Source organism: Nelusetta ayraudi, unplaced genomic scaffold (assembly GCF_046127955.1).
Source record: "Nelusetta ayraudi isolate G7.1 ecotype Tasmania unplaced genomic scaffold, CSIRO-AGI_Nayr_v1 ptg000081l, whole genome shotgun sequence".
NCBI lineage: Eukaryota > Metazoa > Chordata > Actinopteri > Tetraodontiformes > Monacanthidae > Nelusetta > Nelusetta ayraudi.
In genome coordinates, this window is record NW_027466131.1 from 175857 (window position 1) to 197194 (window position 21338).

A 21338-nucleotide genomic window follows, 5' to 3' on the forward strand; every position below is an offset into this window, starting at 1 on the left:
TTTATGCTTTTTCGATTATTATTATTATTTTTTAACCATTCTTGTATATTTGACCTTTGATGTAGAGGTCCAAGAACATTTGAATGATGAACGCAATTTAGTGGCAGGAAAATGAATGAATTTCTAGAAACAAAGTAATCATCTCCATCATTATTCTTCAGCAGTATTGCTCTTATTTAAATGGCATTCATTATAATGACATTATTAAAAAACTTTTTTTTTGTTTTAATCATTTGTGCAACTTTAAGATCTAGAACAACACATGAAAATCGTCCTAAAGTGCAGCCCTGCAGGAGAAACACGCTGTGTCCTGTCGGCTTTGCAGTGTTTCTCAGGCTCACTCGGCTTCGGACCACATGATTCATATCTTTCCTGTGTGCGAGCTCTCTGAAAACCCTGCAGGAGAAACTTCCTCTCCTCTGCGCAGCAGCTTGGAGGTCAGGGGTCACATGCAGAACAGCCCCGGCAGCTGGGAGGATGGTCAGCATCCAGCTCCCGGACATACGAGGTGAACGTACACGGACAGAAACATGGTGAAAGGAATTCAGAGGAAAGGCAAAAAAAAAAAAAAGAAAAAGCAAAAGGTCTCGACAGGACAACCGGAATGTCAGTTTTGGGAGAGTTTGACCTGGTCGTGGAAGAGTTGAGCTCTCAGGTCATATTGAGGCAGGTCAGTGGGACTGCTGCAGGCTCTTCTACAGATGGCAGCAGCCCCTCGGAGATCTTTTCTGAATGATGTGTTTGTATTGAGCAAATGTTTTTTGTATTGTGAGCTCATGTTAAAATGGGAACATTTTGCCCCAGCAGCCGGGGAATATCCAGAAACAAAGCGGCACCGCTTCTTCTAAATGCCCTCAATCCCCTCCCTCCCTCCCCCTCTCTCCCCCGTCAACTCCTCACCCTCGTCCTCGTGGCCCGGGGGGAGGCTCCTCTCGCGGATGGTGTAGTTGGCGGAGAATCCCTCCTTGGCGATGGCGTTGTCGGTGGTGATGGTCATGGACAGGATGCCGGTGTAGGAGATGACACGGCCCGGGGACGTCTGGCCACAGTAGCGGCCGATGTGCGGTCCCACTGAGAGGGTGGTGAGGGTGGTTGAGGGTGAGGGCGAGGCGGTGAGAAGCAGCGGAGAGACAGAGGGAGTCGGGGAAGCGGAGGGAAAAAAAGAGAGAATGTCAGTTTGGCCGCTCGTCAGCCGCACAGTGTTTATATTATTCACTTTGTCCTTTTCTGCCCTCGGCATCCTGGGAAATGTTTCGTGACTTCAGGCAAAAACTCACACACACACACACACACACACACACACACACACACACAGGCTCCAGACTCTTCTTTTTATTCTTATTCTTTCCTCCTTATTATACTGCAGAACTCCTGCCGGCGTATTACATCCCAAAGCATCTTTATTTAATCAAAAGCGTTTTGGAAGCGAGTGTCTCCCGCCAGTGATGTGACGCCCACCAGACTGGACCAGAGGTGTGACAGATGCAGACGCAGCCACAGTATAGAAATACACTGACTGCATATATAAAGACAGAAAGAGGAGGAGCCACTGGTAGCTGGAAGCGTCGAAGGCAACGGTGCAAGAAAACTGATTTTTGCATAACTACAAGTGTGAGTCATCAAATCTATGTTTATCATAATCAAACGGCGTTAATTCATCTGCCGGGAAGAGAAAATGTGAGTTTGCACATTATCAAAACTGCCAAGAGACGAGTGGAATGCTGATAATGAGGCGTAAAAACAAAACAAAACAAAAAACCAGATGTTCAAGCCTCCAACAGGAGGCACAACGGGGAGAAAACGCAATTATTGAAAATTAACCAGGCGAATTTGAGACAAAGGCTCCGTTTAATTTCAGCGTCTGATGCCGTGGGTTCGGATGGAGCAGGAAGACCAGCGGAGAGGTGGGAGCGACCCTCACATGTTTTCCTCCCAGGCTCCTCGCTCTCCGTCTTTAAATTCCAGTCACACGGCTGAGCCTGCAGCTAGAGGCGTTTTTCAATGAGTTCAATCCTCCAGGAGGCTTAAAGGAGAACAGTTCACAGGAAAAAACAAAAAAACTTTCTGCAGCTTTTCCAGACGATTAAAAAGTTTCTGTTGACTCACCGGGAGACAAAACCTGCAGATCTGCAGCGAGGAAACTTTTTTTTCCCCGTCAAACTTTTAAAGTGGAGTGGAGTCGCAGAGATTTTGAGTGTCGAGCACGTCCGCCTTGAGGAGCTCCCGTGTAAATCCTCCTCAGACAGTAGGGATGTGACCTCAGATGTGGGCGGAGTCATCCTCCAGTGACGTGTTTGTGTTCTGTGTTGCGTTTGCAGAACATTTGTCGACGTTTAGCTTCATGTCCATATTACACACATTAATTCTCATATGTTGATATAGGGATGAAGCTGGTTTTGCTTGAATGCAACAGGCACGAGGCTCAACCAATCACCTCCTAAGTTGCTTTGTGAAGGCTCCTCCCCTTTTTAAGCTCGTGTGTCAGATTTAGCGACGGTTGTTGAGGATTCTGACGTGAAAAACGACCGACTGCAATGTCGTGCGGTCCATATCGCAAGTCAAACGCCACTGCCATGCGTCCCCACGTGTGCTCGGTCAAACTCCAGTGGGGCGATGAGTTTCGTGCACTGACGGCTGGAGTCTGCCTCATGTCCTCAACGCTGAGAGCGCCGCCTGCCCACGGTGCGCAGCTCGTTTCATCCTGTTCTGCTCAGGCAGGCACCGCTTTCCTCCTGCCGGCTGCAGATACTGAACTTGCAGCGTCTACAGAGACGAACGGAGGGAAGGTTCAGTCCAGAGTTGGGAAAAAAAAAGGCTTTCCACCAACCCTCAAAAAAAAAGAACAAGTTAATCATGTTAGAGAGCCGTGACTTGTTAATCCGGGGAAATACGCACACGTCTCGGGTGAAGAGTTGATAATCTGTGACGGGGTTCATTTCTCCAACTTGCTCCAACTGGAGCTGGTGTGAAATTAGCAAAAAAAAAAAAAAAAGGATTCCACTTTGGGCAACATGGCTGCCTTCAAAGCGTGGAAGAGGTCAAATCTGAATCTAAAGAGCAGGCAGAACAGATTAAACACAAAAATCTGGGAACAAATTTGCTTTTCCCCCACATATTATCGGCAGGCAGTGCTGAAGGCGTGTAGCAGAGCCAAGAGCTCTGCAAAATAAGCTAACACAATTTATTTGGCAGAACTATCACAATGTTTTTATATTTTATTGTGTTTTGTTTTTATTTTTGTTCATTTTCTATATTTTTGGTCATGTGGTGGTTATGTTGATGAGGTCATCCGAAAGGGAGGGGGGGGGGGGGGACCTGAAAGACCCCTCTTGATGAAGAGTAAAGCAGAGAAAACAACACAGGAGTGATGATGAATGATGGGAAATGTTTTTGGTTCAGTCTCACTCGGCGACATGTTTGAAGGGATGAAAACCTACATCCTGGTCTTCACCCTGCTGCTGCTGCACGCTGCACACAGGCGCTTTTTATTTGCGCGCACACACACACACACACACACACACACACACACACACACTGTGACATGCACTTTAAAGACGTGCCAGTATACACAGCATGCCAGGGCTTCGGCTGTCCAATGATCCGTGTGTGTGTGTGTGTGTGTGTGTGTGTGTGTGTGTGTGTGTGTGTGTGTGTGTTCCCATGCCACTCTCCCTCTGGCAGTGTACCGGCAGGCTGAGTTCTGGCCACGGCAGCAGGCATTGTGGGTAAATCCTGGCAGGCGTCTCCGGACCGTCAGAGCAACGGAGCCCTCGGCCGGATCCGCCGCTAATTAGGCAACAATGGAAGGCGGGACGCGGGGCTGTTGAGTCGGTGCGCGCCGGTGCGGAGGACGGGAACAATGAGCGAGCTGCTGACGGAGGTTTTCTGAGGACGTTGCACACTCGGCGTGGGCAGCGGGATGAGTGTCAAGCTAGCGTCAGATTGTAGCGCGGCGGAGCAGCAGCTGGGACGAGGATGATTCAGTGACGCGCCGGAAACACGAGAAAGGTTTGAAAAAAGTCTTGGTGGGTCGAGCCGGTCCTGCCGATTTATTGCCGTCGTAATGTGGAATTTAGCAATTAGCCGGCTGACTGTCCGGCCCCATAACCAGTAAAATTACAGTGCTAATTCTAATAACCTCACAAGTACGGTTTCGTCTAAACATCCTCCCAGGAAGCTTCGCCTGGTGTGCACACAACTCACGCCTGTTTTTAGCACTGCAGTGGGGAAAAAAACATCACTACAAAACGGTGAAATTACAGCCACATCCACAACAAGACTAACTTTTCTAGACGGAATAAAAACGCTCAAACAAGCACTCCGGACCACTAGGTGGTGATAAACCATATTTTCAAGGCGGTACATAATTCCGCCTCAGCCACTTTTTGTGGATTTTGTTGTTTTTGCTCGAACGTCAGCGACACTCGGTTCTTCTGACACCAACATCAGCGTCTCCCTGGTCTCCCCTCTGGCGCTCATCCTCCTCTCCTCTTAATCAGTGTGGTGAAAATCCCTATTTTCTCCTTCATCCTTCACTCTGGGCCGGCTTCCCCTGCAGGCCATCCATCCGTCCGTCTGTCCATCCATCCATCCACCCTGCGTTCAGCTCTCAGCCCGTCTCTGATTTCTGTCAACATCTGCAGGCGGAGGTGAGCAGATCGATGGACGTCCATTTTTAGAAGCCGTTTTGTTTTTTATCGTGTTTCCGCCGCGGGAGTTTTTGATGAAGTGCTGCAGAAGTTTTGACTGAGTTGGCAACAGGTCCCAAAACTTCTCTTTGCCAGAAACAAAGTTGTTGTGCTTTTTGTTATTTTAATAGGAGCTGACGATCAAGGGCTTCAAAATAGAAAGAAAGACATTTCTGAGACTTCGGAGTGTCTGGAGTCGAGTGTGAGTGCCTCCAAGTTCAAAGGGATGTTTTGGTGTCAGAGAGGCTGCTGGGAAACTGAGCTGTTCAGTCAATGGCAGCGGATGAAAACTTGAGGAAACAACAACCAGAAAGGAATGGTGATATTTCTTTCCTTTTCCTCCTGAAAGCTCAGTGACCTCAACAGGATGAATTGCAACATATATACAGTATATGAAATATCATGATTTTTTAAAATTGTTTTCCTCCATATTTCTTTCTCAGTTTCCACCCATCTGTAGAAATGCCCTGCTTTCTGCTCCAGTTCCACCATCTCCTGGGTTCAATATACAAACGACAGACAAGCACCTTTTGCAAAGCCCACCTAAAAAAAAATGCAGTAATATCCCTTCATCAAGAAACATTTCAACCCCCCCTTCCCCCTTCATTTCTTCTCACTCTGGACCAACCCCCTGATGGCGCTCACCTGCAGGGAAGCCGTCCCAGATCTCTAGGTAGTCGTAGCGGCAGATGGCGCCCGGCGGCGGCGTGATGTCGGGCTCCATGTCGAAGCTGTCAAACTCCACCACGATCTCCGACATCTTGGGGGCATAGATCATGAAGGTGCAGTCCAGGTTGTTGGGGTACTTTTCGGGGAAGCCTGGGGTCTTGATGACGCCCCTGGGGGCCGTGAAGTTCCTGGAACATTCTGGACCTGCGGGGAGAGGAGATCCCGTCAGGATCAGGATCAGGATCAGAGGGATTCTGGCTCGGAGGGAATTGGCAGCAGCTCATCGCCTGGCTCGCACTTTTTTGTTCACAAATTATCTTTACAGACTAAATAAATAAATAAATAAATAAATATATATATGGACACCCTGCAAATTTTTTTTTTGACCTTTCCACTTGCCCTCAACCTGAGAGGAGACTGGAATAAAGATTGACTTTGGAAAACTTGATTTTCTCCCTCCACAGCAAGGACATTCAACAGGAAGTGTCTCTGAGTGAGGGGTTCATTTTCCCCTTTCATCATTTTGAGAATCATATGGCATGAAAAATATGAAAAAAACCACACATAATGAATTCTACAAAACATATCTGGAAAAAAGAGGCAGAAGAATGACTGCAACTTCCAGGAAATCATTTTTCTTTTTTTTTTAAATCCAAAGCAAAGCCTTTGTTTTACTGTAGAAGACATTTATGTTTTTAGAGATACAGAAGGTCCCATAATTGGTCAGTTTTAAGGTTTTTTATTTTGATGAAACCTGCAAAGTATGCAAAAAACAAACAACAAACTCTCAACTCTGCAAATTTAGCCCTCTGTTTATAGCCTCCAACTTGACTAGTTTGAGTCCCAGTGACCGGTGTCACTGGGAGGAGACACTGGGGAAGCGAAATGGGTAGAAACAGGGGCCTTTCAATGTTGCTGAGTCGTCTGTCAGCCTCCGGCGTCGATGTCTCGTCTCTCGCACAGCCATTCATGCATTCGCACGTAACACCTCTGGGTGAGAAAAGCCTCATCTGCGTTATGTTTACACAGCTCCTCCAGCTCGCTTCTCTAATTCACGCTTTACTCAGCAGTTGGACGGTTGTTGGGCAAAAAAAAAAAAGACTTTTGTTCATCCTGATATTTTCTCTTCTTCTGCTGCGGTTGTTTTCTCACTCACACATTTACAGTGCTTACATATGAGGGCATTGGTAGCAGAATCCCCCCCCCCCCCAAAAAAAAATAACGTTTGTTTTGATGCTACAGAATGATGGAACAGAGGATGCTACAAAGGAGGTCTCAGAAATATAATCTGGCCATAACCCTTGAAATCATTGTCCGCGTAAATACAAATACGACAAATTCCCCTAAACTCGTGTCAGAGTTAAAAGCTCCAGCTGTTCTTGGGCCGCCGTCGACTCCAGTTCTCTGAGAACCCTGAAGTCGACTTTGATCTGTCAACAGGCTGCTGGTACTTCACACTTTTGATGCCGTAAAGTGACACGAGGTCTATAAACGGGGTCAAAGACACCACCGAGGCATGTAGGGTGTGTGTATGTGTGTGTGTGTGTGTGTGTGTGTGTGTGTTGAATGGTTCCTATGTTGACAGGCCAGATGTGACACACGCCTGGCAAACATGCAAACACTCCAGACACACACAGAGACACACACACACACACTGCGGTGGAGCCCTCGCTGCTGTGGCAGGTGATGGCAGTGATGGATGGGAGGGGTTGGGGCCGGGGAGGCGTAGCTCAGCTGCATGGGTCGATCCTCCAGGAGGAGTGTCTGTCACTGCCACACGCTCTGGATCCCAGAGTCCTTGAACCATCATTGAGCTCCCTGACAAAGTAGAAGGAACGTTGGTGGCGCCGGCTGTGGGCTCCCTGTCGCTTCACAGGGCGACGCTTGTGTGCGTCATCTGCCGCTGGCCACTGGTGATGGTGGGTGGAGTGTAAAGAGCGCTAAAAGCCAGTCAGGAGGAGAGAAAAGCCTTGCGAGCCTTTAGCTGTTTGCTCTTGGAAATGTTGTCGAGCTGTGATGAGACTGACCAGACTGACAGACTGACAGACTGACAGCTCCGCCTCTTTCCAAACTGACCAGCTGAAACCGGTTCCATATCTGAGCTGGTTTTGAGAAGGTCTGAAGGTCTTTCGAGAAGAAATCTTAAAGTGTAGTGTAGTTTCCCAATTTGGGATCAATAAAGTTCAATCTAATCTAACCTAATCTAATCTTAATCATCGGACACACAGGATGAGGAGAAGGGAAGAGCTCAGCGGTGGAACCGCCTCCACCAGGATCACTGAGCTGGAGTAAATGAGAAATGTTGTGAAATCCATGACAGAATCAAATCATCCGCTCTCTGGCACGCAGCTGCTCAGTTTCCTTCAAGATGTAATAATGAAATAAAACCAACCAAAAAAAGGGTTTGGGATGAGGCCACCTCGCCGTCGTGGAATACTCACACAGCAACAGCAACGGGTGCAACTCGCCAACAGAAATGTTTTCCATGTGTGGCGCCGTGTTTGCCTGAGAGTGATTGCGGAGCTGTTGGGATGGAGGAGACACCAGCGTGAACTTTGCTCCTCCTCCATCTTCATCCTCCCTCATTATTCACTCGTCAGTCGACCCGGCCCGCCCAGACATGTGTTTCTGGTTTGACAAATGTGCAATAAAAACACGACGACTGGCAGAAAAAGAGTTTTCCAGGCGGCCGAAGACGGCTCGCTTGGTGCTTGCTCGGCGGTGATGTGCGCTCTGCGGTCGGAGGAGGGCAGAGGGGGGCGGAACTCTATGGACAGCGGCCAATGACGGAGCTGCGCGGAGCGACGCTCATCAGACGGGGGGGCGACCGCCTCCGTTCCAAACTCTGCCTTTGAGGAGGCCGAGACGCCGTCTGAGCGGCGCTCTCGTGTCATCGTGGCGGCGTTCAGTGGTTTCCTTGTGGTGGAAGGATGAGAAGAGCCACAGGGAGGGAGGGAGGGACGGGGGAATGGATCGACGGCTTAAAAACTCACAAACTCCCGATGTGAAGCGACAAACTACAAACTCATCCCGTATCATCTTTCCTCGCACGTATCCACCACCAGAAGAAGGCGAACGCCGTGTTCTGTTGTGAAGCTTCAGGATTCTTGGAGAGGAACAAACACCAGACCGCTGGAATTCCGTCTTAACCGTAACCGAATTAATTATTATTATTATACTCAATGCTTTTTAAATGACGCGTCTGAAAAAGCGGCGCGTGCCTTTGTCAAACTGAGAGCGTGTGATTCTCCATGATCGGCCAGGAGAGAAAGACGCAGAGCTTTGAAAGCGCGCAGACAAAGGACGCTGGTCTGAACGGAGTAAAAAGGCCGAGTCGTGACCAGCAGCGGCAGTGGTGGCCGAGCCAGCGCCTCCATTTGGCAGCGTGATCCGACCTGCCGCTTCCACCGTAATGGATTTTAAATGTGGAGGAGAGGAGGTGGAGGAGGAGGCAACATGGCAGGGGGATTACCTGAGTGAGAGCAAGAGCTGTTTTTAACTTGTTCCAGGGTAAAGGACCCATATTGAGGCCAGCGCACATGCACACGCGCGCGCACACACACACACACACACACACACACACACACACACACACACACGCACACACACAGACTTGCGTGCTGGCCTAGTTTTGGCACCTCCTCCTCTGTGCAACAGCATCCATCTCATCTGCAGGTCACCCTGGTTGCCTCCAAGGACAAACAGCCCATTAGCCAAATGAGCCTGAGGTCCCACGCACCTGTCTGCACAACACACACACACACACACACACACACACACACACACACACACACACAGACACGCACACACACACACACACACACACCAAATACACACAGTCCACGCCCACACAAAGGCAACCAGATGCAGGTATTAACCCGAACACTGACAGAGAGGCTGCGGCAACATGAGCAGATGCACTCACACATCAGGCGAAAGCAAATTTCATTGTTGTTCCAGGCAGTCGTTGTATTTGTTTCCCCTTGAAAAGATGTGGAAAGTCAGCTAGAGCATCCGTTTTAGCAGAGGGCTGAAAACAGAGGGCTAAATATGATGTTTCCTGGACATCTAGAGAGTTTATTGGACAATGAATTGAGCTCAGCAGCTCATGTAGGGTTAAGAATTAATAATAATAATAATAATAATAATAAACTTTTATTTGTACAGCGCTAAATCACAACCAAAGGCGTCTCAAAGCGCTTTATACAATCAGAGAGAACCAACCGGAACCGAATTAAACACAAAAGCCTGAAAATGGCAACAACAAAAACCACAATAACAACAACACGGAGCTCTAAATGTAGACTGATGTCAATGCTGCTCCGCTTTCTCTCAAGTCAGAATTCAAAATGACCATTTTATTTAAAAATGGTTCTTAATCCATCTGAAAGTGCTTAGCGACATCAGGACGGCAGCTGATCCCAGTTCTGCTGAACCTGGGAAACTTCCGCAGCCACCGCCGTCACTATTTCACGCGAGGGCGACATAAAGTTTCCTGAAGGAGCGGCGCCGATGTTCAATAAATCCGCCTGATCGCTGTACGACAGATTAAAAGTCGCCACGCGTCCACGCGGAAACTTCACAAATCCCGGAGGAAAAAAAAAGGCAAGAATAAGAATAAGAAGCGTCGAGCTCCGTCTTCTCCTTCCGAGCTGAGACTCCGCTGACCCACTTTGGGAGATTAATGACACCGAGTCCCTGCTATCATCCTGACATTCATCAGTCACGGACCCCCAAACTCCTCTCAGCCCCCCAAATTAAAGTCGATTGGTGCAGATTTAAGAGGGGTGTCACCAGCGACTCTGTAATTCTCTGAGGCCGCAGAGCTGCGGTGTGAATAAGGGGCCCAATAACCTCCAGCTGCATACCGCTGCATGGCAAAAAAAAAAAAAAAGCAGAAGAAGAAGAAAAAAGCTGCAGTTTGCCATTTTTCACATGACAGCACGGTTCAATGTTAAGTCCACCTGTGGGGAATCTGTGTGAACGGTTATTGCTCTCGAGGGCCGCAAAACAAAAACAAGCAGAGGAAGCCTATATAAACCATAGGCTCCCCCACCTCCTCCTTTTCTTTTTTTTTTTTTTTATCTCCTATTGGTGGAAAGCAAAGTAGTCGCTGGGGATGTGCTGTTTGGCAGCTCTGCCGCTGGACCCCAGGGGAAACAGCAAATAGGAATGTAGGACACGGGAGTGAGGTTCCGTCCGGGGCGGGCCGTGTTTACGGCGCTCCAGAGCCCCAGCTGGGACTTCCCTCCCCCTCTGACTGGCTGCTCAGAGGTCAGTGCAGCTCGGCCTGTTTGAACAACCTTTGGATAAGAGTGTGGAAAGATTTTTTTTTTTTGAATATTTTTATCTTTATCTCTATTCTTGGACAGGCGCTCCATTCTGGTCCATTCAGCCTCCTGCCAAAGGCGACAGCTGTGGAGCTGTTTTCGTCGGGTCCTTTGGTTTGCCTTGTATTTATAGGCAGAACACGCAAAGGAAACAGGAAGTTGTTGCTGTAGCTGTGAGGAAACCGCTAATCTGGAGTGCCCTTTATTAACTTTCAAGTCACGCTCCTATGAAGAGGTTTTATCGTAGCGTTAGCTGGGAAGAGGAGAACTTCTTAGATGGTTGAGTGGAACAGAGTGATACACGATGGATAACGGCAGCTGAATATTGATCACTTAATCACCATACTGCACCGCGCCACTGGTGGAAGATGTGGAACGAGTTCTATATCAGGCCAGTAGGGGGCACTGTGCAAATAGCAGGACTCTCTTTCTTCCTGTTCATTGAATCCTAAAACCTGACTTTGAAAATATCTTATTACCGTGTAAAAACTACACAGTGCGGCATTATCCCCCCTCCCACTTCCCCCCTCCTCTCAGAAGCACCGCCCACTTGAATAATAGAAGCACAGACAACCCCAGAAGGCTGAGTGGCAAACGCTATGTGGCAAATGTTGTCTTGGAAAACAAAATAAAAAGCGAAGTTGACAAGACAGCGTTCTGCCTCACTGGGAGTCTGTGTGGCCGTCCCTGGAGTTTGGGTTTTTTCGTTTCCAGATTCCATCAATCAACTGAGCGCCAAAGTTGACGAAGCCGACTGAGTTTCCCAAAGGAGGACAAGAAGTTTGCAAAACTCTCAGTTTGATCCACCATCATCACACACATCTTTCCATCCTTGTGAAACATTAAAAAGTATTTCCGAGGCGATATTTTTTTTATCAAGTGCTGCAAAGCGCTAAAAAAAAAAAAAAGAACAACCCACAGAACAACGTGGAGACCGGGGCAGAATTTAAATTGATTGCTTGTTTTTCATCCATGTGGGCGATTCATCAAACTGACAGTGAAAAAGTGGGGGAACAGCCGGCCAGTAATTGTGGCTCCTCTCCTGGAAGCCGTCAGCCCGGTGTTAGCGGCCACGCACCTGTCTTGAAGACCTCGTAGCGGACGGAGAATCCCGCCCCGTGCGTCTCGTAGTCGGAGACGAACTTGATGAGCAGCTGGCCGCCGCTGGAGATGATGGGAGACGGAGCGATCTTCCCGCAGAACTTCCCCACCATGGTCGAGGCCTCGTCGCCGCCGTTGTAGACCTCCACGTAGTCGTACCTGCGGAGGAGGGAGGGAGGAGGAGAAGAAGAAACAGCGGCTCTTAGTGTCACGAAACACCGTACACATCGTACAACCCTGACGGACGTCGACGGCAGCGGCGCCGATCCGTCAGGTAAGTCGCTAATCGTCTCCGACATTAAGCTGTGCACTTAGCTCAGTGTTTCTTGCCTCGACTGCGTTTTTTGCCGAGTCCTCGCCTGAACGCACCCAGCTGATGAACACACGCACGACTAATTTGTTTTGTCTCGGACTAATGTGGCCACCCGAAGACTCTCCCAGGCAAAGGGGGGGGGCGGGGGGGGAGGTAATTAGCTGCTTGGCGAAAGGCGTTTAAAAAAAAAAGGATTCTCCTCATTTTACATTGATCTGTTGCACATTTTGGGTTGGGAAAAAACGGAAGTAGCGCCCCAGCATCCCTTCTTTATTTGACTCAATGTGTTTGAAACGGCTGGTGAACGACACGGGCTTCCGGTTCTGCAGGAAACTCTGAGCATTGATCTCCACAAATGCAGTCGGTTTGAGGAATCAAGCAGCCAATCTGATTGGCCCACTGTGGTCAGGCAGTCCAACCAGTCTCCTCCCCTTTCCAAACATTTTCTGCAGCCTCTTTCCCCAAAGAAAAAATATCTGATGAAACAAATCCCAGTGAGTCCCATCAGCGCTCCTTCGTGCTTCTTTTTTCAACACAAATCTTAAATTCAGACTCCCTCTGCAACCATAAAGAGATCATCTGATCAGACGATCTGCACATTTTATTTTTCATCTGACATTCATTTGACCCTTCTAGGTGAATAACGCCACAAAAGCCTGGATTGTGCGTTTCCTTCAGGAGCAGCGTAACAGAGTGTGCACAGACGGATTCTGATTTGCGTTGAAGGCCCCGCCAAACAAAGTGTGTTTGTACTCCTTCCGTCCAGATCTCTTATCCCAACCATCTGCAGTGCGTTACGGATCGGAGCGTGGCGCGACTCGAGCTGCGGTCATACAGATATCAGATGTATGGGATCATGTGAGCGGGACTCACTGAGTGCGTCTGAAGCACATGAAGCTAGCCAAACCATGCGATACTAAGTTCCGCTGGAAGTTTCACCTGTTTTTTTCCCCATCCCAGTCACATTCGCAGCATTCGCCGACCCTGATGCCCCACTGACAGCAGGTTAAAAACCTGCATATCGTTCAATAAATACACAGGAAATCAAAAGCTCAGATGAACCCCGGCACAGCTGGCCAACAGTCTTCAACATGTGTTGGAAATCAAAGCATCACGTTGAGAGGATCTCTCTGTGAGAAGACCAGAGTGAGTGACGGAAATATTCCCAGCACTTTGAAGACCTGGGAGGTTTGGGGCTGGTCCACGAGGAACGCCCAGCACCACCACCACCACCACCACCACCAACACCAGCGCCTTTCATTTCTCATCAGCGGCCTCGCGGCCTCTACGACGATCGGCTGCGCGCTGTGGTCTGCCAGGAATTTGCATTCACGCAGGAACATCTGGAACGTTGTAGCAGGCGGAGTCATCGAGAGCCACGGCGTTCAAAGAAGAAGCGCGTCAGGGCGGAAAAATCTGCATGGAGACAATCTCAGCTGACAACATGAGAGGACCTGAGCAAACAGAAGCGTAGCAACAAGAAAGAAATATCTTTGAGCAGTTTAGCCAGCAATTCTCAAAGGAAATTATTTTTTGTTGTTTTCTTTCTCAAAAACAAAACTAATAATAATTTAGTACAAGTGCTGGCAGCTGAGCTCTAAACCATGAGTCTACATTCCCCTCTGACATGAGCTTTCACTCTGACTAAGCCTTGCTCAGCATCTAGTAACTGCTCTTCAAATCTTCAAAATTTTAATATCAGTTCGGGAAAATTCCCAACAGTTTTCGCCTTCTGACGCCAAAAATAAAAGAAATGTGTTGCTCGGACACAGACACGTTGATATAGTGGCAGAAAGTGGAATGATTCATTTCAGTCCTCTCCTTCCACGACGGGTCTTGTTCAAACATTTGTTTGTCTGTTAATGACATTGTCGAAAAGCCCTGCAAAAAGCCCCATTTCACGGCCAAGGTAAGGAGCCCCTTCCTACTGCTGCCAGCTGTGGAAACAACTGGTCCAGGGCGAGCGGCTAAAAAAGCCAGAGTTGGTGTTCGGACGACCAGCTAAGAGGGAACATTTGGAGCAGTGCTGCGTTGGGAGTCGACTCTGGAATCTGACCTTTCCGACAGTTTTGCTTGGGAAGCTGGGTGGGATGTAAAAACACGGGCTCAGCTCGGCAGCTCGGCAGCTCGCCGCTGAACGCTCGCAGGTGAGAATGTGATTCCGGCGGCGGCTTTTCCCTCCACAAACGCTGCATAAAAAAGTGAATAAAACAACCGCAGCGGGTTTCAAATTCTGCCCGAGCGGAGAAGCGGGGAGTGAAGCGGCTGCTGATGTTCCCACACGGAGGCCCGGAGCCGTCAGCAGCTCCGAGGGGATTCACACGCTGACGGTGGCTGCTTTCTCCTCGTGGCTAACGACGTTAGCTTGCCGAGCTCGTCAGGTGCTTGTTTCTCAAAGGGCCGCTTGATGAGTGGAACGTGGGAACCTGGTTTCTGCCCAGACTTTCAAACACAGGGCACATGAGGGGAAATCTGACAGAGAGGCAGCATGTTCACGCTCTGTGTGTCTGGCTGAGAATTAGATTTTTTTTTTTTTTTTTTAAAAAGGAAAAAGAAAAAACCCGACTGGCTGTTCAGCAAACAGAGTTTCTGACAAAACAGTCAAACAAACCAAACTACACACAGAGTAGTTTACAGTACAGTGTAATTTATTTAATGGTTTAAAGGACCACGCATCCATTTTCTATTCCCACCCCCTCCTGAGCTCAGGGTCACGGGGGTCTGCTGGAGCCTCTCCCAGCTGTCTGAGGGCGAAGGCAGGGTGACACCCTGGACAAGGCGCCAGTTCATCGCAGGGCCACATGGAGACAAACAACCACTCACACACACACACACACACACACACACACACACACCTACGGACAATCTAGAGTTCCTAACTCAGCTCACATGCATGTTTCTGGAGTGTGGGAGGAAGCCGGAGAACCCGGAGAGAACCCACACAGACACAAGGAGAACATGCAACCTCCACACAGAAAGGTGGAATCGAACCTACAACCTTCTTGCTGTGAGGCGACAGCGCTAACCACTGCACCGCCGTGTCGCCCTTGTTTATTTCACCTTGTCTGAGAGGGCGGAACCAACACCTGGAAGTGGGTGTGGCCACCAGACTGGGAGAGGTGTTCCAGTGTACGGCATCACAAAGGGCCGACAGGGCCGGTTACCGTCAAAAGGGCTTTTGCACACCCAGATGCAGCTCCGTCACTCCCGGACAGCAGCGGCTACCTTCTCCGAGTGAAACCTCTGCATTTGACAGAAATTCCACGCTGTCAAAAATACAAAACAAAAAAAAAAAACCCGCTCACATTCGCCGGAGAGCCTGTTCTTCGCTCGGCGGGCGTCAGCGGTGCCAACAGCTACGGGCGTAAACAACTCCTTCGCATGTTTAATCAAGGTTATTTGAGCTGGAGGTGGACGAAATCTGCTCGCCTCCCGCCCCCCCCCCCTCTCACTCTCTCATTCACTCTGCCTGCTGGAAAACACTCCAGTCTCGCAGGTTGCGAAACTCCAAATGCCGGCGGTCGCATTTAGGTGTTTTTATTCACCGAGCATCCAACGTCCAGCCCGCTGCCTCCGCCTCCTCGCCGCTCCCCGCCAGGCTCTTATAGAAAACTCATAAATGGAGAGGCGACGGGAGGGAGGCGGACGTGCGGCTAGGATGTGCTCGTCTCACCGGCTCCTGGAGCCGTTTACAGAGACGGGCCGATTAATGAAGAGGCTCTTCTCCCTCCCTCCCACCCTCCCTCCCTCCCTCCCCCCCACCCTCCCCCTCCACATCACTCATTAAGCCGCCCCTCGGCCTCCAAAACACAGCTGGCCGCCTCGCTGGGAGGGGTTTGGGGCAGTGGGGAGGCTGCTGCTCCGACAGCAGATGTCCAAATTAATATTTCACGCCATTAGGAGTCGGCCGTGGTGATGCGCGGCAGAGGGCAGGCCGACTGAATGTCAGGCTTAACGAGCAGACCGGTCGCGGGGAGTGAGAAGGTCGCAACATTTGGTCGAACATCCACTTGAGGAGAATGAAAGATTAATGGCAACCCTGCGAGTCGGGGTATCACTTTAAAATTTAACTGGGGCGGTTTGATGGCAGAGTGGAGCCTCGGTGGGAAACGTTAGCGTCTAAAACTGGCCGCAGCCAAACGGCGCACTTACATAATCTCACTAACCGCCAGCCAGAGAGATGATATATTATTCAGGCTATATGGGACGTCAAATATAAATGGCACATTAGACAGACTTGAACATCATTTAACACATTTATTAGTAGGCAGTTTCATTTTAGTAGAATAAAATGTGAGCGTTTGCTGCGACATCTGACTTCAACTGCACCGACATGATTCACGGGACGATGTGATGGACCTCTGAAATATGCTTTTGACAATTTGTTTTGAGTGGTTTGAATTATGCTTGTGATTTTATATCGTTAAGTAGAATGTTAAGGTCAGTTTGTCAGGCCAAAGTGGTGTTTGCATAAATCTACATGTTGCCAATTAACAAACTTGCAGGAGCAGCGGGTCATGTGATATAGACACTGAGCTTGAAGTGCCCGGCTGTATCTTTTGGCTTCGAGAGGTTCAAGACCATCATTAAAATCTCGACACTAAAGGCATAAAGGCAGCTCAGCCGCCTTCTCGGTTCATCTCTGCTCAGAGAGACTCACTCAGAACCACGGTGACGCAAAACACTTTTCCAGGACGGGAACTTTAAAGACCTTCGGCTCGGTGCCGTGCGGACGGATCTGGCAGCGAGCGGGCGGCTCCGGAATGAGTGTGGGCAAAACACACTTCACGCGTCCAGGGTATTTTTCTTTCATGGCTCATCTCGACGCAAAGCTCCTCCTTCCTGAGGCAGGAATATAACTTTATTGAAATGACGAGACGTGGGCGGATGGTTTCAGCGGCGCTTATTTCACAGACACTAATCAGGAGAAAGTAACACCTACGGAACGACAGGAAGAGAAAAAAGGTCCCGTTAATTAGCGAGAAAATCCAGTAAAAGGTTCTAAATCATTAATACGTCTCCGCGTGGCACCCGGTTAGTGTAAAAGTGGCAGCTGCTCCCACAGAGGAGCCAAATTTGGAACAAACAGGGAGGTGGCAGAAAACTCCCCCCCCCCCTGTTGTTTTTAAAGTAAATATGATCCAGATGCAGCCGAGGAATTTTCACACTGGCCCAACATTCCTCCGAGCCTTCCGCTGCCGGAGTTTCACGTTTCCCAACGTCTGAGCGTAACCCTGAATCGCCGCCCGGGAGGGAGCTCATCGGGCTCAGAACTTGCAGGCTTTCACCCGACGACCATGCGTGGTCATCGGAAATGTCCTCAACCGCGAGTGTCGGACACCGTCTTTCTTGGAAACGCGATTGAAAGGTGACAAACACAGGAAACGCTAAACGCTGCAGGTTCAAGCTCCCTTGTTGGGCAACTTCCTGTTTGATGTCCACGACAAGGATTCCCTTTTTTTTTTATAGCCCACTTTATTTTTCTTGATGTGACCGACGTTGTTCTGGTGGGACTTTACAGAGCTTTTATAACATCACTCAGCTTTATGGAGGGGAGGACTGGAACAAAGCTGACTGCTGACCGTACGGCGCACATTACGCCTCCTTTGAAAAGCTTCGCAGAGCCTCTCCGCAACACAGCACACACTGTTCAAAACTGCAATTACCGGGACGCGTTGGAATCCGACGCTTATTTTAGTTCACATTCACATCCGGCTGGTGTTTGACGTTTAACTGTTAACTGCCGGCAGTTACAGGGAGCTCGTGGTGGACGACGCTGCTGAAAAAACAAACAAAAAAACGACGAAGATTTCCTTCCACGTGTTTGCATTTTTTTTTTTTTTACCCCAGAGAAGTGAAAAGATCCAGGGTAATGCAGTCCACTTGTCCGTGTTATCAGCCACCCTCGACTGACTCCTCATCTCGTCACTCCTGGTCACAACTGGTCACTTCTGAGCAAACCGTAGGCAAAAACCAAAATTCCATCCTGAAAATTAACGTTCTGTCTTGCCGGGATGCGTTTTTCGTTCTCAGATGTGGTTGGGTGAGCAGTTCACACACGCGCGCACACACACACACACACACACACACACACACACACACACACACACACAGAGGGTAGCAGCTCCAGGCTACAGTGTTCACATTTTGTACTACGAGTCGTTTCAGTGTTTCAGTGATGATGGACTCCGTCAGAGCAGCTCTGCTGGGACGCTGCAGATGGTGCATGCGTGTGTGCGTGCGTGCGTGTGTGCGCGTGCGCACGAGCAAATAACAGCACAATGCCACCTGCCATCACACACAGACACACACACACAGACACACGCACACCAGCCCACTCCCCTCCCCCTGTTTCTCACCTCCCCCGTGTTCACCAAAAAAGTGGACATCGTCACTGTCTTCCTCACTCGCTGCTCTCTGCTTCCCGCTCGCGCTCTGACTCACGCTAATATTTTCAGAAATGCTCACTCGCATTGACGCAGCCACAAGTTGACAGCCCTGCACTCGAGTGGCTTCCTAACAGCGTTCAGCCGCAGCTCCGTCCGTCCTCTGCGGAACGAGCGATTCTCGGGGCATTATGGGGGAGCAGGTGGCGTCGGATGGAGCTCTGACGAGGAGAGGAGACGATTTAATTGTTGACAAATTGTAATTCGGCACAAACGAGGGCCATCTCTCCTCCGCGCAGCCTCCCTCGCCTCTCCGCTTACGGGAACAAAACGCCCGTCGCGTCCAGCTTGGCACAAAGTCGGGCAAATTTGGAGAAACTGGCTGCTGGATTATTTACAGACGAGCCTGCCAGAAAGCAATCAGGCCCCTTCTCGCAAAATTAGATTTATTTAATACTAATTTGTTTCCCCAATTACACGGCCATCGCGTCACAACGGCCGCCTGGATCGCGTCCACGTGCAACTTCATCTGAGAACGCGGCCGCCGCGTTCACTGTGAGTCCCATGTTAAGCTATGATTTCACCGCAAAGTGAAAGTGAATTTCGGTCGAAGTGGATGTCCAACCGAAAAAAAAGATGTTTTTCGGGATAGGAGGACGCACTTTGAAATACCTGAAAGATGATTGGATTGGCAAGGTCATGATGTCCATGACGTTTAAAGCTGATCAGAGTTTTTCGGCGAGGACACTTGCCGTCAGTGTCTCATGCGGAGCTACATTAAGCCGCAGTGTGACGTACAGAGTGTGACGTAGTACGCCTCCTTCCTGGTCGACCACAACTGAAAACGGAAGCTGATTGGTTCGGCATTGCAAAGAACTGAAACAAACAAACCAGAACAAAATCCAACTCAGGTCCTGCTTCGACCGAGTCTTCACTTCCTCCACTGCCAGTGGCCTCAGGTAATCTTCCTCATAAAGACACAAAACACACATTCGTGTTGGCCGTGCTGCTCATTAGGGCTTACGAGCACTCGTTTGATACTCTTCACACACACACACACACACACACACACACATACGCACACTTAAAATTACTCATGCCACCCATGCATGCACACATATTTAATGTTACGACCACGACTGCAGCAAGCGCAATAAAGGCACATTCCGCAGCAAACAGCGCGCTGATAAAGCAGTGATTTGGGAAGCTCGGAGGCTTCCAAGAATTCAGCCGACATATTCAAGAACATCGCTCTCTGATGCGCACACGCACGCACGCACACGCGACCACACAAACAACCACCCCAAAAAATAAATTGGGCCAAGCAGCCAAAGTGTGAATATCCTCATTCCTCACCTCGGCTGCGCTGGTACAAAGCCGCGGCAGCGCAATCCTGCAGGGAAATTAAAAGAGAGACGAGGAGGGGGAGGAATTTGTTCTCATTTAGGAAACCTTAATCTGGCAGAGGAGGGAGCGGGAACGCCACACTCGCCTCCCTCCTGCTCTCCTAGGTGGACTGTTTGGGGTCCCTGAAGGATGAAATGAGATTTGGTGGAAAACTCGGCGGGTTTTAGTGGGGAAACGTCGAAAGGAGTGAAAGTCAAAGTCAACGATTTCAGGAGCAAAGAACTTTTGTTTTTTTTCTTGTCAAGGTCGACAACTTTCCGTGTGTTTTCCGGGAGACAGAAGTGTGACGTTTTCCGCGTCCTGTCTGAGTAATCTGAGGCTTAAACAAACACGGTGATGCATCCTCAAGTTCTGGGAAATGTCCGCGTCCCTCCGAGATTTGGGAGGAAAAAGGCTTTTTGTCAGCCGACACTCAATCCACACCTCTTCGGAATGAGTCGGGGGCCAAAGCAATAAACACCGTGTCACTTCCACTGCACTCTGACACGGACTCGCACTCGACAAGTTCATCGGCACCGGCAGACGGGCCCCGGCGGACGGTGCCTAGCAATCTCCGCTCCTTTAAAACATGTGACTTTAATTAACTGGCTCTCTTCTCACACACACACACACACACACACACGGAAAAGCCAGCAGGGATCGATTCCCTTTTGCAACCAGAGAGTGTAATTGACAGACAAGAGGAGGAAGGCAGAGGGCGGAAGACGGAGAAAACGGCTTTCGTTCTGGAGAATTTCTCAGCCGACCGACTTGTGTTGCGTTTGAGGAACAAAGAGCTGCAGGCTAAACCTTTTCCACCAGGATGGATGGATGGATGGATGGATGGATGGATGGATGGACGCGAGCCTGATTAGCTCCAGCTAATCTTTTTTCACCCTCGTATGGAATGTTAAACGAAAAAAGTTGTTGCCTTCAGGCGAACTAAACTGTTGTTTCCGTCTTTGTCTGACGTAACCGATGGTGACCTCAAAAGACGCGGCTCTTCTATTGCCAGCGCTGCTGGGTTGCAGGGAGGCAAAAGGCAAAAGGAGCAGCGTTCATCACAGTTTCAGTTTGTATGGACATTAGCCAGTGAAAACTGAGGCCAAATCTGTTCCAATTTCAGTTCCATTCTCATCGTGATGATTGAACGAACCTACTTTCGGATTCAAATGAAGCTGTGACAACTGTAAGTTCCCTGTTGCTACAAAGGGCTAAACTGGATGCCCGCCCCTGCTCCCCGGCGACCCATGCACGAGTGTAAGGGCCAAAAGTGTAAAGCTGCACCAGTCACTTTAGCGTGTGCCAGGCTAGCTGCAACCCCCCGCGTCAGAAGAGGGTGGACTGAATCGCATGAATTTCTGAAAAACACCCAGCTGCGCTGCAGTTTGACTGGCGAGCAGAAAGTCATCCTAAAAACCCTCGAGAATCAGACTGCCTGAGTCTGGGCAGCTGAATAATCTCG

The 21338-nt window shown here is 49.5% G+C and overlaps 1 protein-coding gene across 1 annotated transcript in view; it reads right to left on the minus strand.

Moving 5' to 3' along the window:
- The window catches only part of LOC142900265 (neuropilin-1a-like), a 62435-nt gene that overhangs the window by 29996 nt on the left and 11101 nt on the right, over positions 1-21338 (minus strand). The window contains exons 3-5 of the mRNA XM_076044446.1: positions 11766-11947; positions 5334-5561; positions 901-1071 (exon numbers count right to left, since the gene is read on the minus strand). Of these exons, the coding sequence (XP_075900561.1) occupies positions 901-1071; positions 5334-5561; positions 11766-11947 (581 nt within the window). The remainder of the gene's footprint in view (positions 1-900; positions 1072-5333; positions 5562-11765; positions 11948-21338) is intronic.